General features: G+C 41.0%; 2 protein-coding genes across 7 annotated transcripts in view; one reads left to right on the top strand and one right to left on the bottom strand.

Moving 5' to 3' along the window:
• otud7a (OTU deubiquitinase 7A) overlaps positions 1–11,262 on the bottom strand; it is a 43,412-nt gene extending 32,150 nt beyond the window's left edge. The window contains exon 1 of one of the 3 annotated variants that reach the window (XM_040025746.1): positions 11,019–11,262. The gene's annotated coding sequence lies outside the window, so the exon portion shown is untranslated. The other 2 variants (XM_040025744.1, XM_040025745.1) reach the window with 2 other exon arrangements.
• On the top strand, positions 2,100–26,448 carry LOC120729824 (proprotein convertase subtilisin/kexin type 5). Of its 4 annotated transcripts, XM_040025743.1 has the most exons (17): positions 2,100–2,216; positions 2,380–2,457; positions 13,714–13,917; positions 14,001–14,069; positions 14,206–14,248; positions 16,711–16,856; positions 17,615–17,809; positions 18,800–18,886; positions 18,994–19,192; positions 19,322–19,545; positions 19,635–19,877; positions 22,017–22,262; positions 22,646–22,841; positions 23,117–23,322; positions 24,268–24,368; positions 25,535–25,706; positions 25,787–26,448. In XM_040025743.1, exons 2-17 carry the CDS (start codon positions 2,433–2,435, stop codon positions 26,167–26,169), a joined length of 2,739 nt encoding a protein of 912 aa, XP_039881677.1. In that variant the 5' UTR covers positions 2,100–2,216; positions 2,380–2,432; the 3' UTR covers positions 26,170–26,448. The 4 variants fall into 4 exon arrangements, with proteins under 4 accessions (XP_039881677.1, XP_039881675.1, XP_039881676.1 ...); XM_040025741.1 differs by lacking the exons at positions 2,100–2,216; positions 2,380–2,457 and adding an exon at positions 11,310–12,243 and having other exon boundaries at positions 14,209–14,248; XM_040025739.1 differs by lacking the exons at positions 2,100–2,216; positions 2,380–2,457 and adding an exon at positions 11,311–12,243.

Raw genomic sequence — 26,448 nt, 5'->3', positions numbered from 1 at the left:
GCAGAACATCTGGTGTCAGTCTTCAACCCAACGCCAGCATGAGAGGAGACTGTTTTTCCTTTTCTTTTCTCTTTATAAATGTACATATAAATGATCAACTTTGATTTACAATTTCTTCTGATCTGATCTTTGTTTTTCTGCTGATTGCTCATTGTGCGATGTGTCTTCTTGTTAAAGAAAACTGACTGATTGGCTCAAACAAAGATTTTTGGTCGATAAACATTTGTTACTGTTGCAAAGAAAATGACATTCATAAATAAATAACAATGCAATCACAGAGGCTGACTCAGCGCATACTGCTCATAAACAACCTGTTCACTATATAGTTTCCCCATCAGTATACTAGTTCAGTGTCAGCAGAACATCTGAAACCTAAAACCTGAGCCTGGTTTATAAAACAGTGGCATGAGACCCATGCATCACGGTTGGATGGAAGATGTGGGCTCGTTGTTTAAACACAAATTGAATCAAATCAGTCTTCAAAGTGTGCAATCCCTCCGCTAGTGGATGGAATATTTTGGATTCTTCAAGGCAAGCAGGGAATAAAATCTTATATTCTGGCCCGCAGAAGCAGCTTCCTCAAGCCAACTGTGGCTTCATCACCAGCGTGTGAGCTGAGCTGCAGTTAGCAGTTTCAGGAACCGACAGGCCCAAACTGCTGCGCTCAACACTGGTAGATAAACACCCTATGATCCCCCTCTCTGGAGTTCATGAGTGTGTGTGAATGCAAAATATGCACACGTTTTCCTGTTTGTGTGGAACACTGTGGCATGTTCACTCAGTGTTCCCTCGGCGTGTTTACCAATCTCAAAGCTAACGGAGCAAGTGCTTCCACAAAGGGCTGCCAAAACACAGAAGACAGCTAATAAAGGATGGCATTCATTCTAACCCAGTACTTATTCACATGCCTGTGCACAGCAAAATGTCAAGCCACCCTCTCAGTTATGGTCTGAGAGAAACACAAAAACAAGCCCGTTATTTTTGCAACAATGGACACAGCTCAGACATTTTAATATAGTACAAGATGAAAACAGCAAAAGCAAACAACAACAGCAACAGCTATTATTGATGAAGCCAATACATAAATGCACAGACTGGCAAAATACAGTAATGGAAAAACATTTAACTCGGGGTAATTATATGTCGGAGAAACAAATGAGCACAGCTCCAGGAAAACAGTTCATTTCCACCTTGCATCGGTACCAAATAATCAACGCAGTCCATTAGCATGCTTCAAAATTACAATGCACACATTCCTAGCATGGGAAATGCATGTAATGGGATATTATAATGTCTCGCCAAGCTAAACACTAAGCACTTTGACTGTCCTTGCTTGAGAGCACAAAATTCAATTAGCGAATTTCATTGCAGAGTGGTGGAAGTGCCACTTGCTATTCAGACTTTATATCAGTTAGCCAGACTCAATCTCTGTCCCTCCTTAATTGCAGCTATAATAACAACCTTGCAATTGTAGTGACTGCATACGTGCTTCAGGACTGTGTGCATGCGCCTTCACGTCACAGACTGTAGATAAAAGATGGGCATCAGGTTAGCTTTATGGCCATCGTCATCGTAATTTCCTGGAGCTAGAAGTTACCATATTTTTGATGCGATCTATCAACGAATGAGGACAAATTTGTTAGAAAACTGCATAAATAAACTGTATGACTCCAATGCGCAAACACAGATGCCTGCTAATCCGTGCTAAAGCAGCCACTCACCAAAACTGGACCGATGACTTCTTCGATGTGCTGTTCCATGCAGCAGGCCGTATTATTTAGACAGTTAATGCGATTTTTTTTTAAAAAGAAGAAGAAAACACTGCAAAAACCAACAGGCCCGTGTCAAAGCAAATGTCAAAGCATGTCAATTCAAGTGGCCACATCTCTAACCTAAAACCTTAACAAAATCCAAACATGTGGGTTAAAAAAAAGAATAGTACTAATATTTGATGCAGATGTTATGAAGGGAGAAATTAGCAATAGAGACCAAAACCATTTGAATCTCTGAACACGGACACTGCCTCAAGTGGCTTTTTAAAGAACTGCAGTTTTTTTTTTTTACTTCTACATTGATTTCATTTTTCAAGGTCCCTGTTTGGTTTAAATGCGTATATCCCATCATCTAGACAGTATAATAGGTGGACTGTGGAATGCATGCTGTTTCAATCAATGCACTGGACAGCAGACGTCTTGACCAGGTGTCAGCTCATCAAGGTAAATCATTTCGATTTTTGCGAGCACCCGCCATGTCTGTCTCTCCCTCTCCAATCAGCATCTGGGAGTGTGCTGTGTCCCTGCTTGGCCCTCCATAATACTTTATTCAGTAGCGGGACTTACCCTGCCATCAGAAAAACCAACAGATGACACGTCTTTGCAGGGATTTGAGAGCATCCCCACACTCAGAGAAATCAACTGCTGAGAAGCACTTCCATGGACAAGAATATGGAGGAAGAGGGTAAGCTGACAATGTGGAACGATGCGCTCTGTTTTACGTCAAACCCTAATTACTTTTGTTTAATGCAAGGCAAAATTTCTTGACCTCTTGACAGTGTCTATAATGAAGTGGCGTACAGTGTACACTCATACCGTTACCTTTTGTTCTTCTCTCATACTTTAAACTTCAAAAAAAGCACACCTCTGCGCAGATTACTGTTAGCTGCTGTGAGAAAGATGCTGCCAGAAGCAATAATGTCACTTTGCATTTCATTACTGCGCTGCATACCGCCACCACAGCAAATTTATGTAGTGAAGAGATTTTGTCAATTAGCGCTAAAATGTATTATCACATTATTATTATTTGAGGTAAATTGTGATTAATGATGCACTCCACAACATGGATAATGTGCTGTTTACAGTACCTGAGGGACCTTGGTCGTATAACACCAGTTAAAAGGTAAAAAAAAACAACCCAAAAAAAACAACTTACTATCAGGCTTTATTAAAGTTTACAAACAACTTTTCTGCTTTATGCTTGTTTTGGATTATTTACAGAGACAAAAACAAGAGTTCGCACCTCGTACATCATTTTGGAGTCCTGTTAAAAATTTAAGTACCCCCTCGGGGGTGTACTTAAACGGGGTAAGGAGCAGCCCGGTGCTGTTAATCAAATGCACTTGATTAAATGATCATCAGCAAGTGTGAGCACCTCTATAAAAGCATAAGTTTTGGCAGTTTATTAGTGTGGAGCATTCATATGTGCGTTGACACAATGCAACAATGTTCCCAGCAAATACACCCCAAGGTCAGACTGTGTAATGCTCAGAGAAACTGCAAACAAACCCCGAGAGGTAGATCTTAAGACTCTACAGGCCTCAGACGGCATCTTAAATGTTAAAGTTCAAGGCAGTACAATTAGAAAAGAAAAAGAAAAAGGAACACGCCAGCACAGCTTAGATTAGACAAGAAAGAGCAGCATCCGCTTGACAGAAGAGACCAAATGAAACAGAAAATCAGCACATCAGAGCTAACACCTCATATAAACTGTCAACCACAGTGGTCAAGAGGTGATGTTTGGGTTTATTTTGCTGCTACATGACCTGTAGCAGAATCTACAGAATCTAGCAGTCATTGATTTGACTACAATAAGTATTCTAGAGTCAAATATGATGTCATCTGATTGCTAAAACTAAAAATTGGCCAAAACTGGTTCGTGCAACAAGACAATGATCACAATTGCAGCAGCAAATCTATAACACAATGGCTGAAAAAGAAAAAAATAAAGATGTTGCAATGTCCAAAAGTCCAAACCTCAACCTGACTGACAGGCTGTGGCAGGACCTTAACAAAGCTCTGCATAAATGAACATCCACAAACCACAATGAACTGAAGCAATGTTGTAAAGACGAGTGGACCAAAATTCCTTCACAAGAATTAAGAGACTGATAAAGTCATACAGAGTCTTTCCACAAAACTTTCCTTTTCACATGACTGTGGAGTGAAATTAAATTTCTGGTTCTGGCAGAGCTGAACACAGCTCAGCTGTGTGTACAGCGTGCACCCAAACAAAGAGCTGGTTGCTGAGGGGCACAGAACAAGATCATCACCCCTTAAAATGTCAGTCCCTTCAGCCTTCCTGCTGCAGCGGCCAATACCTCTTTTCCCGACTGGTTCCTTTTAGAAAGAATGCCACAAGCAGACAGCTGCGACTACAGACTGAAGCACTTCCAAAGCAGGAGCTTGACTTTTGTTGATTTGAAGAAAAAAGGCCAAACAAAGGCAAACAAAAAACTTGCATATTGTGGATATAAATAGTACTTCGCAACCTACGTCAGGTATACTAAAGTCTTGCAGAGAGTGTTTCAAGCACGTAGGGTAAGATATGCACAGATTAGATATATAGAAATGCTTGTTGTCTGAATATGATGAATCTTCTGATGCCACGTGAGATAAGTGAAGCCAGCTGGTGTTTCCTGTTTGAGTTTCTGCTGAGGGAGAGTGTCCTCTGTTAGTGCTTGCTTTCACTATTCTCACAAGCTCAAAGGCCTGCAAGTCTTTGAGTACTCTCAGTTCTTGAGGATCTCTTGTACGATGGGTTTATAAGCTTTTCATCTCCTGCAGATTATCCAACTACACTGTTACTTTACTTGTCTATGACCAAAAAAAATGTATAAAGTAGGTTCGAATGATGTCCCTTCAATTCACTCTTTGAATTTCAGAACGACCACACAGTTATGGAAAGAGGATATACAGTACTTCAAAATATCTTGCTAGCCTGATTATTTCCATGATTTCATCTTGGTACCCTGAGAAATCGGGAGAACAATACAGTGTAGGGCGCCCTTGTGCTGCTTTTACCCTTTGATGAATGGACTGAACGTGCCCTCTGAAGATGTCCTGTTGTACTGGGCACTGAGACGTTAGAGGCAAATCCATGTTGCAGTCTATGTTGAATTCACAGACCGGATCCAACACATCCCACAGATGATTACACTGAAACCCGCGGAGTCTGGAAACCAAGTCCACAACATAAACTATTTCGGGCCACTGCTACCAGGGAATACTGTTGCCATGAGCGGCTATATGCGACGAATGCAAGGATGAAAGATTTCCCAGGAGAACATTACCTAAAGCTTCATACTGCTTCTCCCAGTTTGCTTTTTCCCCCTAATGTGCATCCTTCTGCCATTTACTCCCAGAGTAAACAGTAACACTGCACCCAGATATCCACATGATATAGTTTGGTCCATAATTCCTTGGACAAAGACAGTTTTTTGCAGTTTTTCGTCTGTACATCACCACAGGAGCAAAGCTAATATGTGATTGAAGTGATGCTACCAATGATGGTATCAATTTAAAAGGTTTTATGAGGATTTTGTTAAATGTTTAGTAATTAGAGTGATTTTTATACACAGTCTGCAGCATCATGGCTACATGAAGCCTGTTCATTTCATTCTTGCATGATAAATAAAGGAGATTTAATATCTGAAATCGATTCAAACTGCGACCTGTCCAGGGTGTACCCTGCCTCTCGCCCCAAGACAGCTGGGCTCCCCAGCATCGAAATGTCTGGCAGAGCTCATCAAGGGAGGAATGCAATTGTTCTTCATGGGTTCTAAACTTCAGGGAGTCATTAACTGCAAAATACTTTCAAGTATTAAAAGCAGTCTTTATGATTAAAATTACATTAAAGTATGTTTTACAATTAATGTTGAATTAATTCCTAAACAGTTAATGCAACCCTTTTGAGAAACCACTTGATTACTTGATTTAAAATCCACTGTGGTGGTGTACAGAGGTAAAACTGCAAAAACTGTGTCTCCGTCTGACAAATTATGGACGTAACTGTAAAAAACAACACAGAACTCATCAGACTGAGCCATCGCTCAGTGGCCTAGTTTGGATATTCAGGCCCATTGTAGATGATTTTGGCAACAGACAGGTCAAGATGGGCACGTATACCAGCCTGCACTTACAAAGCCCCTTATGAAGTTCTCTGTATATTCTGACAGCTTTCATTAGTATTAAGTCTTCAGCTATTTGCAAGACAGTAACTCTTCTGTGAAATTGGAGCGAAAACCCAGCCCTCTCTCCCCCAAAAGGATCAGTCAGCCTTTAACACCCTTGACACTGTCACCACTGGCTCTCCTTTTTTGTGCACATTTGGATAGGTACTATCAAACCACTGCGAGAGCTGCTGTTTTGAAGATGCTCCTACCTAATCACCTACAAAAATCCCTGTTTGACAGATGTCTTTGTAACAATATAATCTATTATAAAAACAATACACTACACAGGCAAATAAGAAATTTCATGGTCATTCGAACAAGAAGGGAAACAGATAAAAAGATATTCTGACACCTGTTATATATCAAAATCTACATCACACAATACCAACATTGTACAGAGTTTCATCACTTTTGGACTGATTGTGTGGGAGGGTGCATGCATGGCTGTGCATGTACACTCAAGTAGGTGGAGAGGGCAGTATCACATAACCTTATCCTTAATATAGTACTCAAAATAAAAAATGTCAGGTATACAAACCCCAAGCGAGCATTTGTACCTTGCTAAGCCCTTCCTAAACAGCCTCTGTCCAATATAAGGAACCCTAACAGGACAGTTAAGTTTTAATATGCAAAGATGCTGAAAAAGTATTCAAATAACTAATCATAACAGAACATAATCTTGGTATTAAATGAATATATATCACTCAAGTAAACTCGAGTGCAGTTTAAGAGACAATTAGGTTTACTAGCCAAACGAGATGAAGAGGGATGCCCAAGGAAACAATTTCAAAATACCCCTTGTTTGTTCTGATTCATAACATTTGTGGAAATTAACCGTTCTTCCAAAGATTTGCTTATTATTTGGTGGCCATCAGAATTATGATCAGGATAGAAATGTTTTGTCACAGGATGAAAGCGAATAGAACAAAACTGCGGTGACTCTTCCTTTTAAAGAAAAAGGGGACCCAGCAAAATGCCCCCACAAACGTAAGAGAGCCACCAAATCCCTTTAATTGATTCACTATTTGGTTTCAAAGGCTCAAATTTTCCCTATATTTCCCATTAATCTGTACATTATTCACTTCAACACCACATTTTCCTAATGTGTTCCTAACTCTTTGCATGTTATCGAACCCATACCAACCTATTATCACAGAGCGAGCAGGACCTCTGAATGCCCTGTTGTGTCTGCCACCAAGGCATACGTAGAAGATCCTTTAAATTCTGTTTCCAGTTAAAAGTTTGTCTCTTCTCAGAACACAGTTATTAGGGAATCACCAGTGGAGATCATAAGTTCACCTTAAATCTTGCTATTTTGATTGTTTGGCCTTTTACCAACTCCCTACAGCTAGGCTAGCCACTTCCCCCACATTCAAATGGCTGGTTACAAGAGCCAGCTGTTCAATTTGCCAGGAAACCTTGAGGATTACAATCATAAGACACTAAAATCTTACGCGCCACAGCAGTTAGTGTTGTCAAACTGACTAAAGCGAGCACAGTATTTTCAAAAGTATCATTGAATTCAAATAAACTGCACAAATTGAAGCACTACTCCTTCTTTGTACGGGAAACAATTAAACCATCTTTTAAAAAAAATGCTCCGTGACCCCAGCCTACACGTACTGTGACCTCACATGGAGTCCAGACCACGCAGCTAGAGTATGTAAAAAGATGCACCAAAAGCTGGTGGGAGGAAACCAGCTGCAGGGAAATGATCAAAGCACACCTCCCACCACAGATTCTTGTGAAATTATGAATGTATAGTATCTGCAGCTATGTGACTATAAATGTACGGGGGACATCAACATGTTCAGCGAAAACGTTCATAAGTAAACAAAAACTAAAGTTATTCCTGACACAGTCGATTTCTCTCAGACATTTTTGAACTGGCTCCTGATTGGTCCGTGAATGGGTTTCATCAAACATTCAATGATATATTCTTTGGCTTAACAAGCAAAGAGGAAAGACAGGGCAGTGACAGTGATAGACAGCGTAGCATTTTCTTTCTCTACTTAAGAAAATGAATGACGTGAAGACTACAGTCAAATACAGCACGGCTGCTTCTCTCTACCCGTACCCGTGAGTGCGTTTGCCTTTTAATATGTGACAAAATGGAGAAACACAGAATTTCTACCAAATACAGCTGGAATTTGCAGGAGAAAAAGAAGCCTGACCTATTTCTCGGAATGAATGGAAATGACCTACGCTGTGGGCCTGCATGAATCTAAATTGAGTCACCAAGGGTATCCTGTGCAACAGTGTTCTGTTTGATTTAGAAACTGCTCCCCTGCTGATTCGAGGCAAGACAGGGGATGGCTGTGCCCACTAGGCCTTGAGGGGGGAATGTTTCAATGGCAGACGTCTCCAGCAGCACCCTGCTCCCAGACTCAGCACCAGACAAGCCAAGCAACACAAATGCAATTAGGTGCAGGAGGAGCAGACACAAACGTGTTCACACGCATACGTCTCCTTGCTCAGCCTACAGCTGAGCCCTCTTTCTTACAGGTTGCGTTTGAGCAAACATCATATCGAACCATCTGTTGAAACCTGGTAGATTCAAGAAGTTGTTTCTTAAGTGGCTAATAAAAGGAAGTAGAGCGAGTTTCAGAGGTTGTTTTCTAAATTAAACATCAGATTAAAAAGTGAAGACAATGGGGAAAATACCTTAAGTCGCTCATGGAAAGCTGACTGTATTAAACATTATTCGACATTAAAAGGAAAGCTCTGAAATTCTCTGAATTTAAATGCTTTTCATTTAAACTTGGCTTGTGGATGCCGTCCCTGTTAATCGACTGACAAATGATTCATTTCGACAACATAAAAGGTGAAAGAGGGCCATCTTTGTGGGAGTGTTTGCTTGATTGGCATGTGTCTCAGCTTATCACTTTAAACAAAAACGACACAAAAATGTCAGCGCTTCGTCACGACAGGATTTTTAAGGAACCTTAAGGTTGCGTGGCTCCCCTTTGGATTTTGGTTGCAAGCTTATACGTAGCTCTAAAGTTATTCAGACATCAAAAACTCGAAACTGTAAAACACAAGCCCTTTCTAGTAAACGTGGACAAATATAGAAACTACAATAAAGGATTTCCACAATAATCTTCTTACAACACTTCTGTGAATGAAGCCTTTACCGCAGTATGAAAGGAAATACTTGTGTAGGGATTTATTGGAGCTTTATGAGACAGGTGATCTGTAATTTGGAGGTACACGTCATATTTTCATTCATACGCAAATTCAACAGTGTGCTGAATTAGGGCCTCAAGAAAAAAGGCCTCACACTGGACCAGAGCGCAGTGGCTGGAAAGCTAACCACTACCTGCTATGCTGATGTGTGAAAGAAGCCCCTCTGCCTGCATCTTTGGCCTCTAGCTGACCTCCCTCCGCCTGCAGACAGACCACTTAACACTGCCTCCCCACCTGTAGAGACGTCTGAAGAACAGGCCCCACTTCAGAGCTACGCAGTCAGTGATTAGCCATGGGCACTTGACTCATTTCATCTCCTCTAAAGCACTAAACTTTGGGGCATCAAGCACAGAGATGGATTCTTCTTCCCATCTATATTTTTTGATTGTGTACATTAATACCAGTGTAGAAACACTTTAATTAGAACTTGTTTCTGATGCAAAATATGCATGAATGTAAAATGCTGAATAACTGAAATGTTGCATTTATTATGCATCTAATGTTGTTGGGTTTTTTTCCCATAGTGATGCGTTGTGAAGGGAATTTCTCTGCTGAGGTTTTCGAGTAGGTAGTGGAACTGGCACCGATGTTTGCAAGGAGGTGTCATTCTGTATCAGCCGAAGAGCAGTTTGATAAAGCGGCACTGCCTCGGTGACATGAAAGCCCAACTGAGTTCAACAACAGCCGTCATCTCTGCTCTGCTTTTCTGTAGATAAATGCCACTGACAGGAACAGAATTCACTGTGGTAACTGATCAGGTGCCAAGTGCCCTCTCCCCAGTGCCCTGCTGCACCGAAGCCCTCCACGGAGCTGGCATTGGCCTGGCCTGGCCTGGCCTGGTCTTGCAGCCACGGGCCCAAGCTTTGTAGCTCTACCCTCGACTATTCAAGCTATCTCCAAATCACACCCGCCTGCTGTCAGCAGCCCGACTCACAAACCTAAGCAAACAATTTAAAACCCGGCAGTAAAGACCTGACTAGGAGGCAAAGTTAAGACAGCAAAGTTGACTTGATCGGAAATCTAATCTTGCATATTTATGTGGTGTTTATTACACCAGCGTTGCAACTAGCTCAAATATAATTAGTGATAGAAGAGGTGTTATTATGTAGGTCTTTGTCAGAGGACGTGAATGTGTTTTAAAAATACCACAGCAATGAATCAGTGGCCTCACTATCTTTACAGGCAGGCAGAGCTGGTAGGTTTTGTCAACCAGGCCAACAATAAGAGAAGCATACAGGCACCAGAATGAAAGAGGCAGTGGTGTTTGCACTTATTGTTTGGCTTCAGCTGAAAGTGAGATTGCTGTGATTTAATATAAAACAACCAGCCGTTATGCATTTTACCACCATCTCCATGTAAAGCCACCTGGCCCTCCAAAAGAAAAAAGAAAAAAAAAACATTGGAATGATTAATATCCCATGTCTGGAATACTCAGAAAATATACATATTATAACCTTCACGGTTTCACAGCCTCATAAACCTAATAGGATATTTATTTTAGTTTAGTTTAGTTTAAAAAAATATTTAAGGCTAGGCTGCAAACATATATACCCAGCTGCCTCGGATGAAGCCTATATTATATTGCTACATCACAAAGGTCTGTGACTAAGCATTGAGGTCCATGTTTACAGCATCCCAGACCGTCGAGGAAATCTGTGGCCTCGGTGCGTTTGTCTTCGTCCAAAGAAAATTAAAGGTATTCGCACAGGAGCTGAAGTTGAATGCATCGAGGCACGTACTCCCATAAAGGCAGGTGCACCTGTCTGCAGTGGCAGCCTTTTGTGCTCACTACCAAATGAGCCACGAATCTACGTGTCGCGCCGTGTGTGCGAAATATAGCATAGACGTACATGTAAAAGGAGATGAAACCATCCGTGTCTCTTACCGTTCTGCCTTCAGTCATGGCTCCCCATCATAGCGTTTGGAGTCCAGACCTCTGACGAGCCGTTTATTCCTATCAGGCTGTGTCACTCACTCCCTCTCTCTCGCTCATCCCCATGTCATGTTTCTCTCCGCTGCAGCAGAACCAAGCCACGCCTCCTCCAGTAGCCGCGTGACGTCTGCCTCTGACGAGCCCTTTTTTGCACACGCCCTCGCATGCGCGTCCATCATTTGGCCGCCAGAGGCCGTTGTGCATGAACCAATAAAGAAAAAAAAAGAAGGAAAGAAATGAAAAGCCAGCGTAATCACAGCCTGTACGAAACTCCAGTGACTGCAAAGCTATTCTCCTGAGATTAAAAGCACACTGAAGACTGCTGCACTCATTTACCACTTTATTAGGAACACCCGTGGATATATAAATCTGCCATACATTTCACAAGGCTTCTAAATGTTATGTTTTAATTACTTTAAAACAAAAAATAAGATAGAAAAAGGGGGATCAGTCTACATAATGTTTATTACTGATGTCAAATTAGGTGACGATGGTGGTGGTGAAGTAGACCTCTGGGCTAATGGGTTAGACAATAGGTTAGGAAATCTTTTTTTTTTTATCTTTTTTTTTTTCATTTTTCTTTAAAGTTCTGTCATACACAGGCAAAATCTCGAGTTTCTACAAGAAACAAATTCTCCAACAGTATTTCATGGTGTTATTTTAATAGACGTACCTAACAGGTAGACGTTTGGTTTGGGATCTACATTCCAGTGCTGGGGAAATTATTTATCTATCTATCTATCTATCGTGACTCACAGAGACTGGGTGTTTTCTCATTTTCTTTGGCTCGTTGACTAAATGCTCACCGCGGTCCATTCTCATTGTCCAGTGTTTCACTTGAACTGGTCCAGCAAGTTATCTCTGGGTTGGTGCCTCACACCGTGTCCCCATATCGATCCGCCAGCTTTACCTGCCGCACGGACACTGCGTCTTTGGAGACAGTCCTCACTGTTTGCCGTCTTTCTCACTTTCAACCGAAAGTCCTCGGGCACAGCCATGAGGTCTTCCGTCGCGTTTGTCATTCTCCTGGTCTTCTGCGTTGGATTTACTGGATGTAAACCCTCGTCGCCCTGTCCGAGTGGCCAGTTTATGCTGAAGAACCAGTGTGTCCTGTGTCATCCCACCTGCTCCGAGTGCTACGGACACGAGCTGTTTGAATGCACTACCTGTGGAGTTTGTGAGTAGGATTTTCTTAGCACGTATAACGCAGTGAATATAGGGCTGTTGTTGATGGCTTTCTCAAATGAAAAAAAGGCGATGTTTATTAAATATCCATTACATTTTCCCCACACACTAGCTTGCACTGCATTTGATATACCCACGGATTTTTTTTAAAGTCGTGTATCTTATGTGACAATAACTTAAGTTTTCATCATCATTGGCAAAAAGATCCAACACAGTACCTATGAAATGAGGACATGAGAGCACTAAATTTGCATACCATTGTTCATATAATTGTTTTTTTAAAGGATTTTATTATAATTTGTTATTATTTTACCACACCTATACCAGATTATGGCAAAGACCTGTTGACGACTCAGTAATCCAGTTTTTTTTTTTTTTTTTTTTTTTTGTACTAGTCTATTTAATGATTACCCAGCTCTTTAAAAAAGGCTTTTGTTCGATGAGGAGCATTCAGCTCTGGTTTACCATTTACTCTTGTTAAACAATCAGAGAGGCTGGCTGTAGGACTTGCTGGCTACCTCTGAAATAGGGAAGGGTTGAATGTATGATCGTTTTTCACCCGAGTTTTCACGGTGTAATGTGATCGTGTCAGAAAGAGGCCTTTGTTAATCAGAACAGGGAAAAAATATCTGGAAGAGCTGGAAGTAGTGCTGTTGCTGTTGACTAGGCTCAACCTGCAAAAGCTGCAACTCTGTCCCTCCTTCCCTCACACTCTCCCTCCCTTGAACACACACTACTGATTCTCTTACTATACATTGTTGCTGGGTGGACCTATGCTTGGTTGTCATGTGCCATATTTTTCTGATCATGCTGTGATTGAGGGAAGTGGAAGGATAAGAGAGGCAGCAGCTTGCAGCCGCTCTCCTCCCTGTCTCACACGTCTTCTGTGTGGCGCTGAGCAGATGAGACAATGCTGTAACTCGGCTGCTCTCAGAGATGCCTCAGGTGCCACAGGTGCCTTGCTAGGCTAGTGGCAGGTGGCAGAGCATTAATCATGAGGGCCAACACAAGGCTGTCTCTGCTTACAGCTCTGATCTCTGGTCTCCCGCTAATTGCCAGTGTTTATATTAGTTGGAGCATCAGTCAAGAAGTGATCTGGCACTGTTGCTGTCTGCAGTCAGTTTATAATGATCTTTATGCCTTCCATTCGCCTGCCGCTATTCTCTGTTTTTATTAAATATGCATGTGAAATCTCTGAATCCAGCACCTCCCAGCAGTTGCCACAGATTCCCTCAGCAATCCTCATCTTTCATTAGGCACTTACTTTTACACAGTTGCAGTGTCTTTTTAACTTTCCTTCATCCGACAGCCAGTCGGATGAAGGAAAGATTAAAGCTTACCTCTGTATTTATTAGGAGAATCTGAATGTTTTTCACTCTCAGAATATGGCAAACAGCATTTTTATGATAAGGGAAAATAGAGTATGCTAACAGCTCCTCCGTGACCTCCTCTTCCTCCTCAGATGAAGACGGACAGGAACGTTTCCTCCACCAAGGTCGCTGTCGGACACACTGCCCACGGGGATTCTATCCTGACAGGGGTCACTATGCCTGCCTGCCCTGCATAGCCAATTGTGAACTGTGCACAGATGGCAACATATGTGCCAAGTGTCGAGGACATTACAAACTTCACAATGGGGTCTGCCAAACAGCACTCTGCGGCATAGGTAAGTGCAAAACAGAGTTTTTGTGGAGGCGATATCTTTGCCTAACAGAGAGGCATTCAGTATTCTGGACCTCTGTGTTTCAGGGCAGGTGCAGGACCCTGATACAGGAGAGTGCATTGACTGTGAAATTGGCTGCAAAACATGTTACACAGGTAAACATGCTTTCTGTATGAGGCCCACACACCATTACTGTTTAGCGATGTATATTAAAACGCTGATAAAGGAGCACAATGCAGTTTGTTTCTCCCTATGAATGCTAATTAATCACCTTTTCTCCTCTGTTCCCAGAAGACCCAGAGATCTGTAGCAGCTGTGTTGAAGGTTACTTTCTGTGAGTGTTTTTTTTTTTCTTACCTTATTATTATATTTTGATAACTGTGTTTTCCTCCTGTTCTGCTCTGAAATCATCCACAGACAACAGCGTCAATTGGGAATTATCTTTTCATTGTTTATGGATTTGACAGGTATTTTCTATTAGTTTGAATATTAGTAATTATTAGTAAAAAACACAAAAAATTGAAATCATTATTTTCTGTAATTTCTTTTCTGATTTTTAACAGTTTTAAAATTAGTTAATCAGTTTACGCTTATAAATTTGAGTTCAAAAGGACTGAAATGTTGCAAATAGTAAAATGAGAAAACTCGACTTAGTTATTTGTTTATCCGGCATGGAACAGTTATGCTTTTGCATGCTATGCTTTATGATTTTTCAAACAGTTTTTCTTTTTTTATGGAGATTAAATATGCTGCCAAGAAGCAATTAACCTCACAATGACCCTGTAATTGTTTTTTACATTCAATGGTATTGCTTTGCAGGAAAAAAAACAACAACAACAAAAAACGGGTCTTGTAAATCTACATGCACTGTGAGGCATTATATGGCCAACCATTTCACAAATTGCTTATCAGAATATGCTTAGCTTTCTTGCCTCTACAGAAAATTGCATCTATATTCCTGTTTACACCAGCTTATCAATTGGACGCAGTGTGTAACACAGGTTATAGAGCCAGAACAGACCCCCCAATTGTGCACTCCTCCCTCGAGTTTAGGCCTCCTGGAATCGTGTGAATCAGGTTACCTTCCATTCAGAATCATACGCTGTTACCTGAGCCTTGGTTTTGAGCTCAGAAGAGACTTAACAAAGTGTTCTTATGTGTAAGGAGTAGAGAAAAACAAGTAGAGATGGAAGAGCTGCAAGAAAATCCAGCACCTGCTTTTGTGGATGCTACACAGGTTTATTGGGATAGTCAATTTTTCTGCATCTGCTTGTGTAGTTTTCTTTAAAAGTATGGTTTTAGAGATTCAATATGACTGTTCATCTTAGCATTTTATGTTGTTATAGCTATTATATATCTACATGTGTAGCAGACAAAAATAAAATAAATATAATCCAGCAGGGAGCTGCTATAAATTGGAAAAACAGCCACACTGCGACAGATTGTGACAGTTTCGAGCACTAAAAGAAATTCCTCCTTTTGAGATTTTGCTGGTAGTGGTAGTGAAAAATGTTAAAGTTCGACAGCTTTGGCATAACCATGAATCAGTGAGGCCAGTGTTACTCTTGCATTAAACGCCGCCTTTTAAAAGAAATCACAGCATGATGGATGTTTGGTATTTATTGGCATTTACTTTCCTCCCCAAGGAACCAAAGAAGTGCAGCAAAACCAAAAATTGCTGTGATTCATTCTCACTATAATTTAAATCCTTCATTTCCCGGGGCTTTCTCTTTTCTGAGACTACCTGCAGTATATTTTCTTCCTTACTAACAAAGTCCAGGAGTAAAAGACCTAAACAGAAGTTGCGTTGGAAATGCAAATGTGCTCTTCTGGAATGGATAGCGTGGTGTTTGCACAGGGGGATTCTTAAACATCCTGCAGATTTTAAAGCAGAGTAGTTTTTCCTGGCAAGAAATGGGGCCTGGTTTGTACCAGCTGCTATTGTGAACCACTTGATGGATGCATCGTGGCGCCTCCAGCTGTTCCTCCTCAAACAACCCCCACATCTTAGCACCAGATCCACGGCAACGCAGTAGGAAGGGCAGGTTGGGCTGTCACTGGTCAGGTTCCCTTATGTAGGAAGGTGGTGGAATAGGCTACACAAGATGCTGCATCACATATGTTAGTGGCTTATTTGCTGCTTGGCTAAGTCCCTCTTTCTTTAATGTTTTAGCGTGACATCTTTGCAAATCAAATCTTCACTTTTTTTTAAAGCTGGTTTCTGGGGCAGCTGTCTCATGTTTAATAAGACAGTTAAGCCCCGAAGGACTGATAGGATAGGTTAATGACAGAAATCACCCCATACCTACGGGCTACAAATAAAACACCAATTATCTTTTCGCCTTAAGAAGAAAGTAGAACCACAATATGCTTGAAGAAAGCCAGCCTATATTGTGCTTCCTGTCCCTACTGTTGTTCGTCTAAACTGCATGAGTTGGGAGAGGAGTGCTCTGAAGTCAACAATTCATCTACAGGTGTGCGGCTTACTGACACAATGCATGTTGGGATTACCGCTTGTGTGCGGTATACCTTGTGTTTCTGCTGCCATCAGATCATGGTGCTTTTCATCGGCTTTTTTGATATCACAATAGTTCTGTTCAGCATGTTTGCTTTGCAAAACAGAGTCTACTTTCATTTAATAGCTGTGGCAGGGAGTTCAAGTAATGCAGTCACTGACCTATTAAAAGTTCTACTGAGGAAAAATACTTTACTAATTGCCAGGGATTATTATTGCTCACCACGTGCAAACAAGTTAAAGAAACCAATGGAAGGTTTTCAATGAACCTTTTTCTACAGTTTCAGGCACCAGTGTCGCAGACATTGTCCTCAGAGCACCTATGAGGACAGAGGCAGGCATGTCTGTCTCTCCTGCCCAGCACCATGTGAAGACTGCAGGAATAACACGCACTGCTTTGCCTGCCAGCCTGGTTACTTCCTCAACGGTAGAAGCAAATAACAATCATATATCTATGCTTTCCTTACTATCAGTATACTAAATGATGCAGATGTTCCATACCATACTAAAAGAGTATATTCAATATATTCTTTAATCACTTTGTTTTTGAGACTAACCAAAGACAAATGAAAGCACTCTGAGTCTTAATTTGGCTTGCAAAACATGTTCATTTAAGCAAATCTGTAACATAAGATATGCAAAATGTATGATTTATGCAAACAAAGAAGAAGGGATTGTGTTTTTGTGTTCTGTAGGCGTGGGAGAAAAAGGTTGGAGACTGTAAATAAAGCCTGGAAACAAAACTATAGTAAAGAAAGGTTGGCGAGCCCACTGCTGCACTAATCGGCCTCCACCTTCTCCAGCTACAAGGTCCAGTTTCAAAAAAAAAAAAAAAAAAAATCTAGGTCATTGTTTTGTGCCTGGGCAGTCAGATGGAATTTGGAGAGAGAGTGATCCTATAAGGGCAAAGGAGAAGGATTTACGCAGCAGTGAACAGCTCACTTATGAGAATAAGTTTATCAGCACCATTTAAAGAATAAATAGTGTTTTACAAATCAAATTAACTTCTTAGGGTTTCTCTTGACTTATTTCTACAGAAAAAAAAAGTAGAGAAGAAAATATAGAGAAGTGCTTTTGTCTGCTATAGTATCCATGTTTTTAAGATTGTCAGTATAGAAGAAATGCTGTAATGGAATAATGTCGTAATAACATTAGTCCCTCTCTGTGCCTCTGTGTCTGTGTCAGAGGGACAATGCATTAAACAGTGTCCTCAGGAAACCTTCAGCGACTCCAGCGGGTGGCGCTGTCAGTCTTGCCACAGCTCGTGCCAGACATGCCACGGACCTCGTGCAACAGACTGCGACCTTTGTCCTGGTGGGAATTTTCCTGTACATGGACAGTGTCCTCACATTAACTGCCCACAGGGACAGTATTTTGATGGTAAGTAGAGGAAGCATGGTGAAAGCTGACTTAAGCTGGTTAAAAAATAAGTTTTACGTGATCCACTGTAATCCAGGTAAATTACACATTTACGAACAAAAGGACAGAATGACATATCAGGTCATAGCTGAATCGCAGATAACACTCGTAACACGATACTTCTCTGAATCTCGGGTGGAAATGATTGCTTTTCTCCTTTGGGTGACACTGGAGGTCAGTACACTGTCCCAGAAATGTGGAGGGATTCATCGTCTTGCTCAAGGACACTTTAGGAAGTTGATACTTGCTGCTGAGCCCACAAGCTTGAACCCTGCTGAAGGACCTCTGGGGTCATCTGCCTCAAGCATCTACCTCTCTAGCCCCTTCTCTTTTGTGTCTGTGTCACCAGCACTTGGATACAGTACTCCATTGTTCTTGTTATCAGCCATACACGGTTAATAAGTCGATTGTTTTAATTTCCACATCATTGGTTTTATTATTTGCTTACGCGTGTGGATAAGCCAGCTTCGTCAGGAGCAGTTTGCATTCAGCCATCAAGTATTTTTCCAAGCTATATACTGCTATTGTAAGGAAACGGCTTCATTTAAAATATTCTACTTCTTGGGTTTCGATTTTAACACAGGTGTCATTCACATATCTGTAAAACTGACCAGTGCTGTCACTTTGATTGAGCCAAGAGCTGTTATTGCGCATTTGCAATTTAGTGTATTTTTTTTTTTTAAAAACACTAGTGCCTGTTTTATCCTTAGGCAACACTGAACATGAATGGTTTTAGAGCAATACCTTTTCTAAATGTTTGCTTTTGAATACAGAATGCAATAGTCCAAAAGCTCCTGATTATCAGTCATTTCTGTTTATTTCTGCCCAGAGCCCTTTCTTATACAGTCTATTTGTGCCTGAGACACTAAAGTTAAATCTTGTTATGGTTCCCTCTTGTGGTGGGGATGGTTAAAACAAGCTGTGTGCTGTATGTATATTTTTTGCATCCAGGGAAATATGGTGAATGTCACACGTGCAATGTTTCCTGTAAGACCTGTTTTGGCCCACAGGCACTGGATTGTTCTTCTTGTTTTAAAGGTAATATTTACTGCTTTTAGCTTTTCAGAGTAAACTATCTTAATCGCAATGTTAATTCTTGATGCCAATTGTGCGAGTGTGGATGTGTGTGTATTTGTGCTTCACAGGATATTTCCTGGATCAGGACAGTTCCTGCGTAGAGCAGTGTCCACCTGGCTCATATGCGAACTCTGCCACTCAGCTGTGTGAGGACTGCTCTCCCAGCTGTGAGGCCTGTGTGGACACCAGTGATAACTGCATCAGCTGTTCCAAAGGCACCGATAAACTTTTTCTCCACCAAGGCCGGTGCTGGTCCAATTGCCCAGAGTAAGCAGTTTGATAAGCGGTGAAACAAACACGGAGCTATTCAATGATGACACGATCTTCTTCATGCTTCGCTTCTCTTTTGTTTTCTCTCAACCGTATTGGGGTTATTTTTGTTTTGTTTTTCTTTAGAGGTTTCTTTGAGACAGCAGAGGGGTCGTGTGAAGCTTGTGATAGCTCCTGTCTCACCTGTGATGACATCAAATCCCAGTGTCTGTCCTGTGCTGACGGCTACTACCTGGAGAGTGGCATGTGTAGACTCAACTGTTCGCTGGGAATGTATCCTGCAGATGATGGTACCTGCAGACGATGTCCTCCCCACTGTGACGTTTGCTCAGATGACAGGACCTGCTTCCGTGAGTTATTAGCACAGTCAGCAGATTTAAAAGATATAATGTTCGATACAGGTGAGAGATTTGTGTTACAAATTTTTTCACCCCTCCAGGCTGCAGTTTCCTTTACTTGATGCTGAACGGTGAGTGTAAGGCTAGTTGTCCTGTGGGCTATTATGAGGACATGGAGGAGGGCCGCTGCGGTCAGTGCCACCCTACGTGTGGCAGCTGTTCAGGGCCTTCAGCAGATGATTGTGAGACCTGCTCAACCTACAGCCCCAAGCTCTATAAAGGTGTATGCTCAAAGGACTGCCCCGCTGGTACTTACTATGAGACTGCAGCTATGGAGTGTCAAGGTGAGCACCTGGATTCACAGATTTGATTTGGTTTTAAACATCAAATATGTGGAGTTTTCTTGTAACGGCTTCACCGTTCTACAGCGAGAATTCTTTCTAGTTTTCATGATGCTACTACGTCAGTTCAAAGACCATAAATTCAGATGTCAAAATGATTAAAATACATTTTTAATCATTTAATCATTTGAATATTTATTCAATTTTGATGAAATTGAAATTTTAGAAATTGAAACTGTAGCAACTATGAAATGCAACTGTCAAATTTCATTTCATTTAAATCCAATGATATTACCTCTGTTCGAGTTTTGGATTTGACCTTCCTAGTAGCAGGAATTCTGCAGTGTTGCAAAGTTATTTGTTTTTATCCCTCAGCTGTAAAAGGCTGATGGGGTGTGGTTGTCACCTTGCGGAGCGGGTGGCTGGCACGAACACTCAAGTTTATGAATGTGATAACTCGAGAAGGAAACCACCTAAGACTTTTTTTAAATTGATAAAATTATTAATTATTAAATTATTATTATTATTTAATTAATTAATTATTAACCAAAATTTTCAGAAAACTTCAAATCTCGGTGACCTCGAACTCAAGGTCAGAAGTCAAGTTTTCTGAAAATCTTGTGAATGTGATAACTTCAGAACAAAGCAACATAGGATTTTCACATTTATACCATAGGTGCATCTACTAGGAGCCTGAGGGGTACTACTGGCACCACCAGAACTTTTAAGATAATGTTAAGATAACCCCACAAGTAATATTCTCTAATGTTTTTTCACAATGTGTTGCTGAAAGTACTTTGACTCACAGGACTTGCATCTGTGTAATATAGAGTTGGGATATCCCTTTGAATAAGTAGTTGGATAAATTAACATGTAGATGTGTTGCAATAATCATGCATAATACTCTGGGTAATTGATCAAACTGACCCTTTCCATGTCATAGTTTTTAGGGAATTGATGTAAAAGAAGCCCAGAGTTATTATTATTGTATTTTCTGATTCATTTTTATTTGATTCTTTGATTTCAGAGTTTCATTTAGTTTCCAGAGTGGGTTTGCTATTTTCAGTTTTGGTTTTACTGTTTGAAAATGTTGCCTTTTAGTTTAGTTTGTATTAGTTTTAGTGTTTATTTCATGTGCTGGAGGCAATGTTTCGGAAAAAATCTGGCACAGACTTTTTAAAAGCAGTTTACTCCTAGTCCTGCAGTATTATAGTATCTATACTATACTGTAGTGTTTATACAGTCGTACCTATACTACTGTCTAAATTAGATCATAATGTAAAATAGATCAGCTTGCAGCACCACATTCCTTTCAGCAGAACTGCTGATTTTGTTTCAGGTCCTATTCTCACCACTTGAATTTGTATATCAGCAATCGGTTCTGGATCTCCTCCGCAACGTTAGAAGTGTGACCCTTCAACTTGTCTTTCATTTTGGGGAAGAGGATAAACTCACCAGGAGCCAAATATGCCAGAGTTGGGCCAGTGGTGACAACACCACATAGCACAGTGGAGATGCTAAAGTTTCTCTCTCTTAGACAGCTCAGCGTAATATAGTAAAGCTCACCACAGAGAATCAGACAAATTTATGGTGCAAGCTCTGTAAAAGTATAATAAAAAAAACCCAAAATACACATGTGCCGCCTTGAGGTTTGAACACTGTGGACTCCACACACACTAATGTCCACAGACATGAAAGTTAGGTTAGCTAGACTCAGAAAGTTAAATGTTTGCTCTGTGCTTGAGGTCCATGGAGTGGTTAGAATGGCACTCACACAGAACAGTCTAAAAGCATGCACTAGAAGTCCACACCAAGTACACAAAGAAAAAACCTTGAAAGCGAGATCATCCAATTTTTTCCTCACACCTTCTATTAGACTTTCTTTTCCATACTAATTACCTTGAATAATGTTAAAGCTTGAATAAGCGTTAAAAATAAAATAAAACAGAAAATGTGTAAGAAAGGGAGGTTAATGCAGTGGCCAAAAGCAATTACTAAACTCACAACTGAGTGATAATGAAATAAGCTATTTGCTTAAAATGAAATCCATTCACCTCTAAAACATGATTATTGTACCCTCTTGTGTAAATGTGGTAATGTGACATGAAGGTGTTGCAATCTGCTTTGCTTGGTTGTATTTAGAGTGCCACCAGACTTGCCTTAGCTGCACCGGGCCGGACGCCAACGAGTGCACCCAGTGCGAGAGAGGACTCGTGTTGGATCCAAACACGTTACTGTGTGGTGTGACGGGTGATACGGCCTGCCCACCGGGGACCTACCTACACAACGACCAGTTCACCTGCAAGGGTTGCCACCGACACTGTCTTTCGTGTGAGGGGCCAGGCAACGATGGATGCCAGACCTGTGCTGTCCCCAGATATCTTTACAGTGAGCATTTTCAACAGGTTTATGTGCAGACACAGAGGTGATTTGTGGTATAAATGAAAATCAGCACAAAACTGATTGTTTTACAGTTGATTTATCATGCAAAGACAAAACAAATCTGAATCATTTATCTTTTAACTGTTAGCTCTACAGGTGCTTGAAAAAGCCTTTTCTCATTTTAATCACTAATGAAATTTTTGGCCCGAGTTATAGACTTTGCTTTTGCATTTAGTGCTCTCACAGCTGGCTTCATAATAATGGCTTTTGTAAGACTATTTGACAATTTCAGGTTAAACAGATTTATGCAGTTGTACTGGTTGCTTCTCTGAAGTGAGTACGCCATCAAGTTAAGGTGCTAACTCTGTTGCTGTATGCTTTTTTTCCAGACAGCACATGTGTTAATACGTGTCCTGATGGCACGTATACCACAAGGCAGGAAGCTGATGGAAAGATGTTGGGACTCTGTTTGCCTTGTGACCACGTGTGTTCCTCTTGCACTAGTGCATCACCAAGAGATTGTCTTACGTGTTCTCCAGGATATCTGCGGCTCCTTCAGCTCTGTGTCACCCATTGTCCCACTGGGTAGAAAGCTCTGTTACTATTTGTGAAGTGTTTACCTTAAGTAGACAAACAATTTCTGCAAACAGACCTTTATGCTTCAGTGACCCCAAACTAGAGATAATACAGTATTTGTTTTGGAAGTGAATCAAAGTTTCTTAGGAAGAAAGGGTGTAACGTGGTTTCTCCTTCTTCAGCAGCAAAGTAACTTTTTCTTAAAGCTTTTTTTTTTTTATCAGTTACATATTTGACAAACATGGAGGAAATGTTTTAACCCATTTTTTTATGCATTTCTTCAGGTATTACAGGGAGGGCTCCCAGTGTCATAAATGTCACCAGTCCTGTGAGCTGTGTACAGGACCGGGGCCCGAGTCTTGCAGGGCATGTTCCCCTCCTCTGCTGGAGCTGAAAGGCACCAAGCTGTGTGTCGAGCGCTGCCCACACCGCTTCTATCAGTCTAACGACATCTGCAAAAAATGTCATATCAGTTGTCAGACATGCATAGGTAGGTAGAGGTGAAATATCAAACCAGTGAGTCAACAGAAACCCATTTTTAAGCATTCAGGCATGTTTTTTACATTTTATTTATTTTACTGTGTTACATACAGCTTTTTGTTCTAACCATTTCATTTAATTTCAGTTCAGCAAACAGAAAAATAAAATTCCTTCTGAAATGTAACACTGATGTAACTGTTTAGACCATTTGCTTTCATTTTAACTCAGGAGTCTCTCTTTCTCTTAATCATCTTTGAGATGTTTCTGTACCTTGATTGGCACATGAAAACAAAATCAAAGGGGAAGAAAAAGGAACTAAAAAGCCCTCCCTAAAGTGCTTGTAGACATGACTGTGTGGAGGCACAGATCCATATTCTTACATTGAGCACATTTGGAGCAACAAGCACTCTTCCTGTAGACAAACGATTCCCAAACTGAGGAATCATGAGAGCAAGATTGTGGTACTAAAGGTGGTTAGGAACTTGGTGACCTCCAGAGAACCTGTGGTGACATGGGACAAATAGAATATGCATTATAGCAGCACTCCAGTGATCTGGGTACAGTATCTAGCAGCACAGCTTCATTCAGTAGTATTAAATGGGGAAAAAAAACCCCTCAATTGTTACTTTATTTTTTATTTTGTAGACTGACTGTTGACTGTAAATGGTTTTCGGATACTAAATGGTGGTATGCTGGGTAAGACTGTTACCTCACAGGGTCCTGGATTTGAATCCAGTCTAGAGTCCTTCTATATGTGGATGTCTGCATGGGTCTCTCCAGTTACTCTGGCTTGTTCTCACAGTGTGATGAACTGGGTTGCAACCACCACCACCACCTTTGACCCTGAACTGGGGCTTGAATAATTTCTGACTGTACTTTATATTTCCAAACTGTCAATATCGTGGATTCACTTTCTCATTAGGTATCTGCTCAGTGCCTGTATGTGTGTTTGCAGATGCCTCTCCTCAGGGCTGCTTGACTTGTGACTGGGGCAGCATGCTACAGGACAAAGTGTGCTATCCACGCTGTAAGGAGGGACTGTACTTTTCTGAAGAGGTGGGTTATGATTAGGGCTGTTCGATATAACGATATATATTGGATGACGATATAAAAACGTCTATCGTTTCATTTTATGCTATTGTTTGTTTCGTGGTGTCGCAAAATAAACTGTTTACGGCAATATTTTTCATCGTTTTGATGGTCACTGTAGTGGCTATATTAATTTCTTAAAGTTCTCTATTTCTCTTATATTTAATATAACCACACTACAGACGGACAAGCGCCTGTTTTATGCTTTGTGGTTAGCAACAACGACGGTAACACCATCGCGTGTCCGCTTGTTTATGTTCCACATAAACCTTTCACAATAAAGCTCAAGATCCTGTTGAGACTTTTCAAAATAAATTGAATCACGTGAAAGAGCAGATTATTTATGGATGAGAAGTAAAAAAAGAGCCGCCAGGTGCTAAAAGACTCAAACGTTAGAACAGGCTTTCCCCGCAGCATGCCGTGTAATAAATACTCACAAAGAAAACGGCGGGCATTACAATTTATGTCTAAAAATGTATAGTTTCATGCATCAGTTAAAACACTCGACTCCAGCTACATGATGCGCAGCTGGAAACACTTCCCGCAAGTCGAGCTGCCCGAGATTCACAGAATTTACAGAAAATGTTACATTTTTGTGATTTATATCGTTATCAGACGATAGAATTCTTATATCGGGATATGAGATTTTGGTCATATCGCACAGCCCTAGTTATGATTTAATGATCGTCTTGTCATTGTACTACTCTATGTATCATAACCATTGTATTTAAAGGCAAATGGCAGGTGTTCTCGCTTAAATTGATAGCATAGAATCTGCCTACAGACAATAATTGATCACACCACCGTAAATGAGTGAAATAATAAAAAACACTGATCCAAATTAATATTTTAGTTTGGCTGCCACATATATTCGTAAGCGAGCTACCACGGATGTTTGCTGTATGCCTACTAGCTTGTGACAGTACACAAAAGAAAGTACATAGACATCCTCTCAAAACCAGGGTGTAGTATAACAGGATTAACAGTGAGTAATATTGACATATTGAATTGTCAGGTTAGAACTGATAGTGGTGAAACAGGCTGGGCTATTTTCCTTCCATTCTCTTCAGAGCATAACATAACCTCTGGCATAACCTTTTATCTAATGTCTGTATCTAACTGTTCGATTGTAGGAAACATGCAAGCCTTGCAACAAGTCATGCAGGCATTGCTACGGCCCCGGACCTGACCACTGTCTGACTTGTCACACTGACTCTGCTCTTCATGCTGTGGAGAACCGTTGTGCTCCATGCTGTCAGACTGGAGGCAATTACACCAATTGCTGTGTTTGTGACAGCCGCTCAGGTAGTGATGCTGTCTTTCACAAGCGAAAGAAAACTGTTTAGATGTGACAGTTTACTAAAGGAATTTTGTGTTTTTTCTAGCACTGTGTGTGGAGGCCCCCCAGCCTAAATCAGGAGACATCCAGGAAACCGATATGAGTTTGTCCTCCAGAACTCTGAAGCACACCTCGGCTGCCTTGCCTATTGCTCTGCTGCTGGCAATTGGTTTGACTCTGGCTGTATTTGTCTTGGTTAAAGCCCATGCTAGGAAGAGGCTTTGTTGGAAACGAAGCTATGAGAGATTGAGTGGTAGTGCGAACATTAACATGCCCCACGGCGTGCCCGAGCCAGATAGCGGAGATGAGGTAGATGTGGTGTACACCAGCAAAGGTGGATCTGTTTATCGGCGTTACAGCTTCATCCACGAGCAGGACACAGATGCAGACCAGGATGTGGATGAGAACATCCGTTTTAGTCATTCTTAGATGCATTTATAGCTCAGAGTAATTGAGGAATGTTTCGGGATGCTCAGTATCAAGACGGACACATAGTCAAAGTTAAAATAGTTAATGTGTAAAAGAGAATGCAGCAGTAATTTTCTTTGGTATGTTTCTTTTGACTTCAGGTGAATATTTATTCTATGAAGTGCCTGTATCTGTATAATTGAAATTCTCAGACACGTGAAACAGTACAGATCATACACGTTTGTGTAAATGTATATGGGTTTTTTTTTTCAACTTGACATTAAAGTCGTGCTTGTGAAA

Source organism: Simochromis diagramma, unplaced genomic scaffold (genome assembly GCF_900408965.1).
Source record: "Simochromis diagramma unplaced genomic scaffold, fSimDia1.1 OVJJ01000293.1, whole genome shotgun sequence".
Lineage (NCBI taxonomy): Eukaryota > Metazoa > Chordata > Actinopteri > Cichliformes > Cichlidae > Simochromis > Simochromis diagramma.
This window is presented reverse-complemented; position numbering and strand designations above follow the sequence as displayed.

Excerpts from the sequence above, each read along its gene's own strand:
- LOC120729824 (XM_040025739.1), top strand. The coding sequence starts at position 11,865 with ATGCTCACCGCGGTCCATTCTCATTGTCCAGTGTTTCACTTGAACTGG. Across the intron at positions 19,878-22,016 it reads TGCAGCTATGGAGTGTCAAG|AGTGCCACCAGACTTGCCTT; the intron begins GTGAGCACCTGG and ends GGTTGTATTTAG. Across the intron at positions 22,263-22,645 it reads TGTCCCCAGATATCTTTACA|ACAGCACATGTGTTAATACG; the intron begins GTGAGCATTTTC and ends CTTTTTTTCCAG.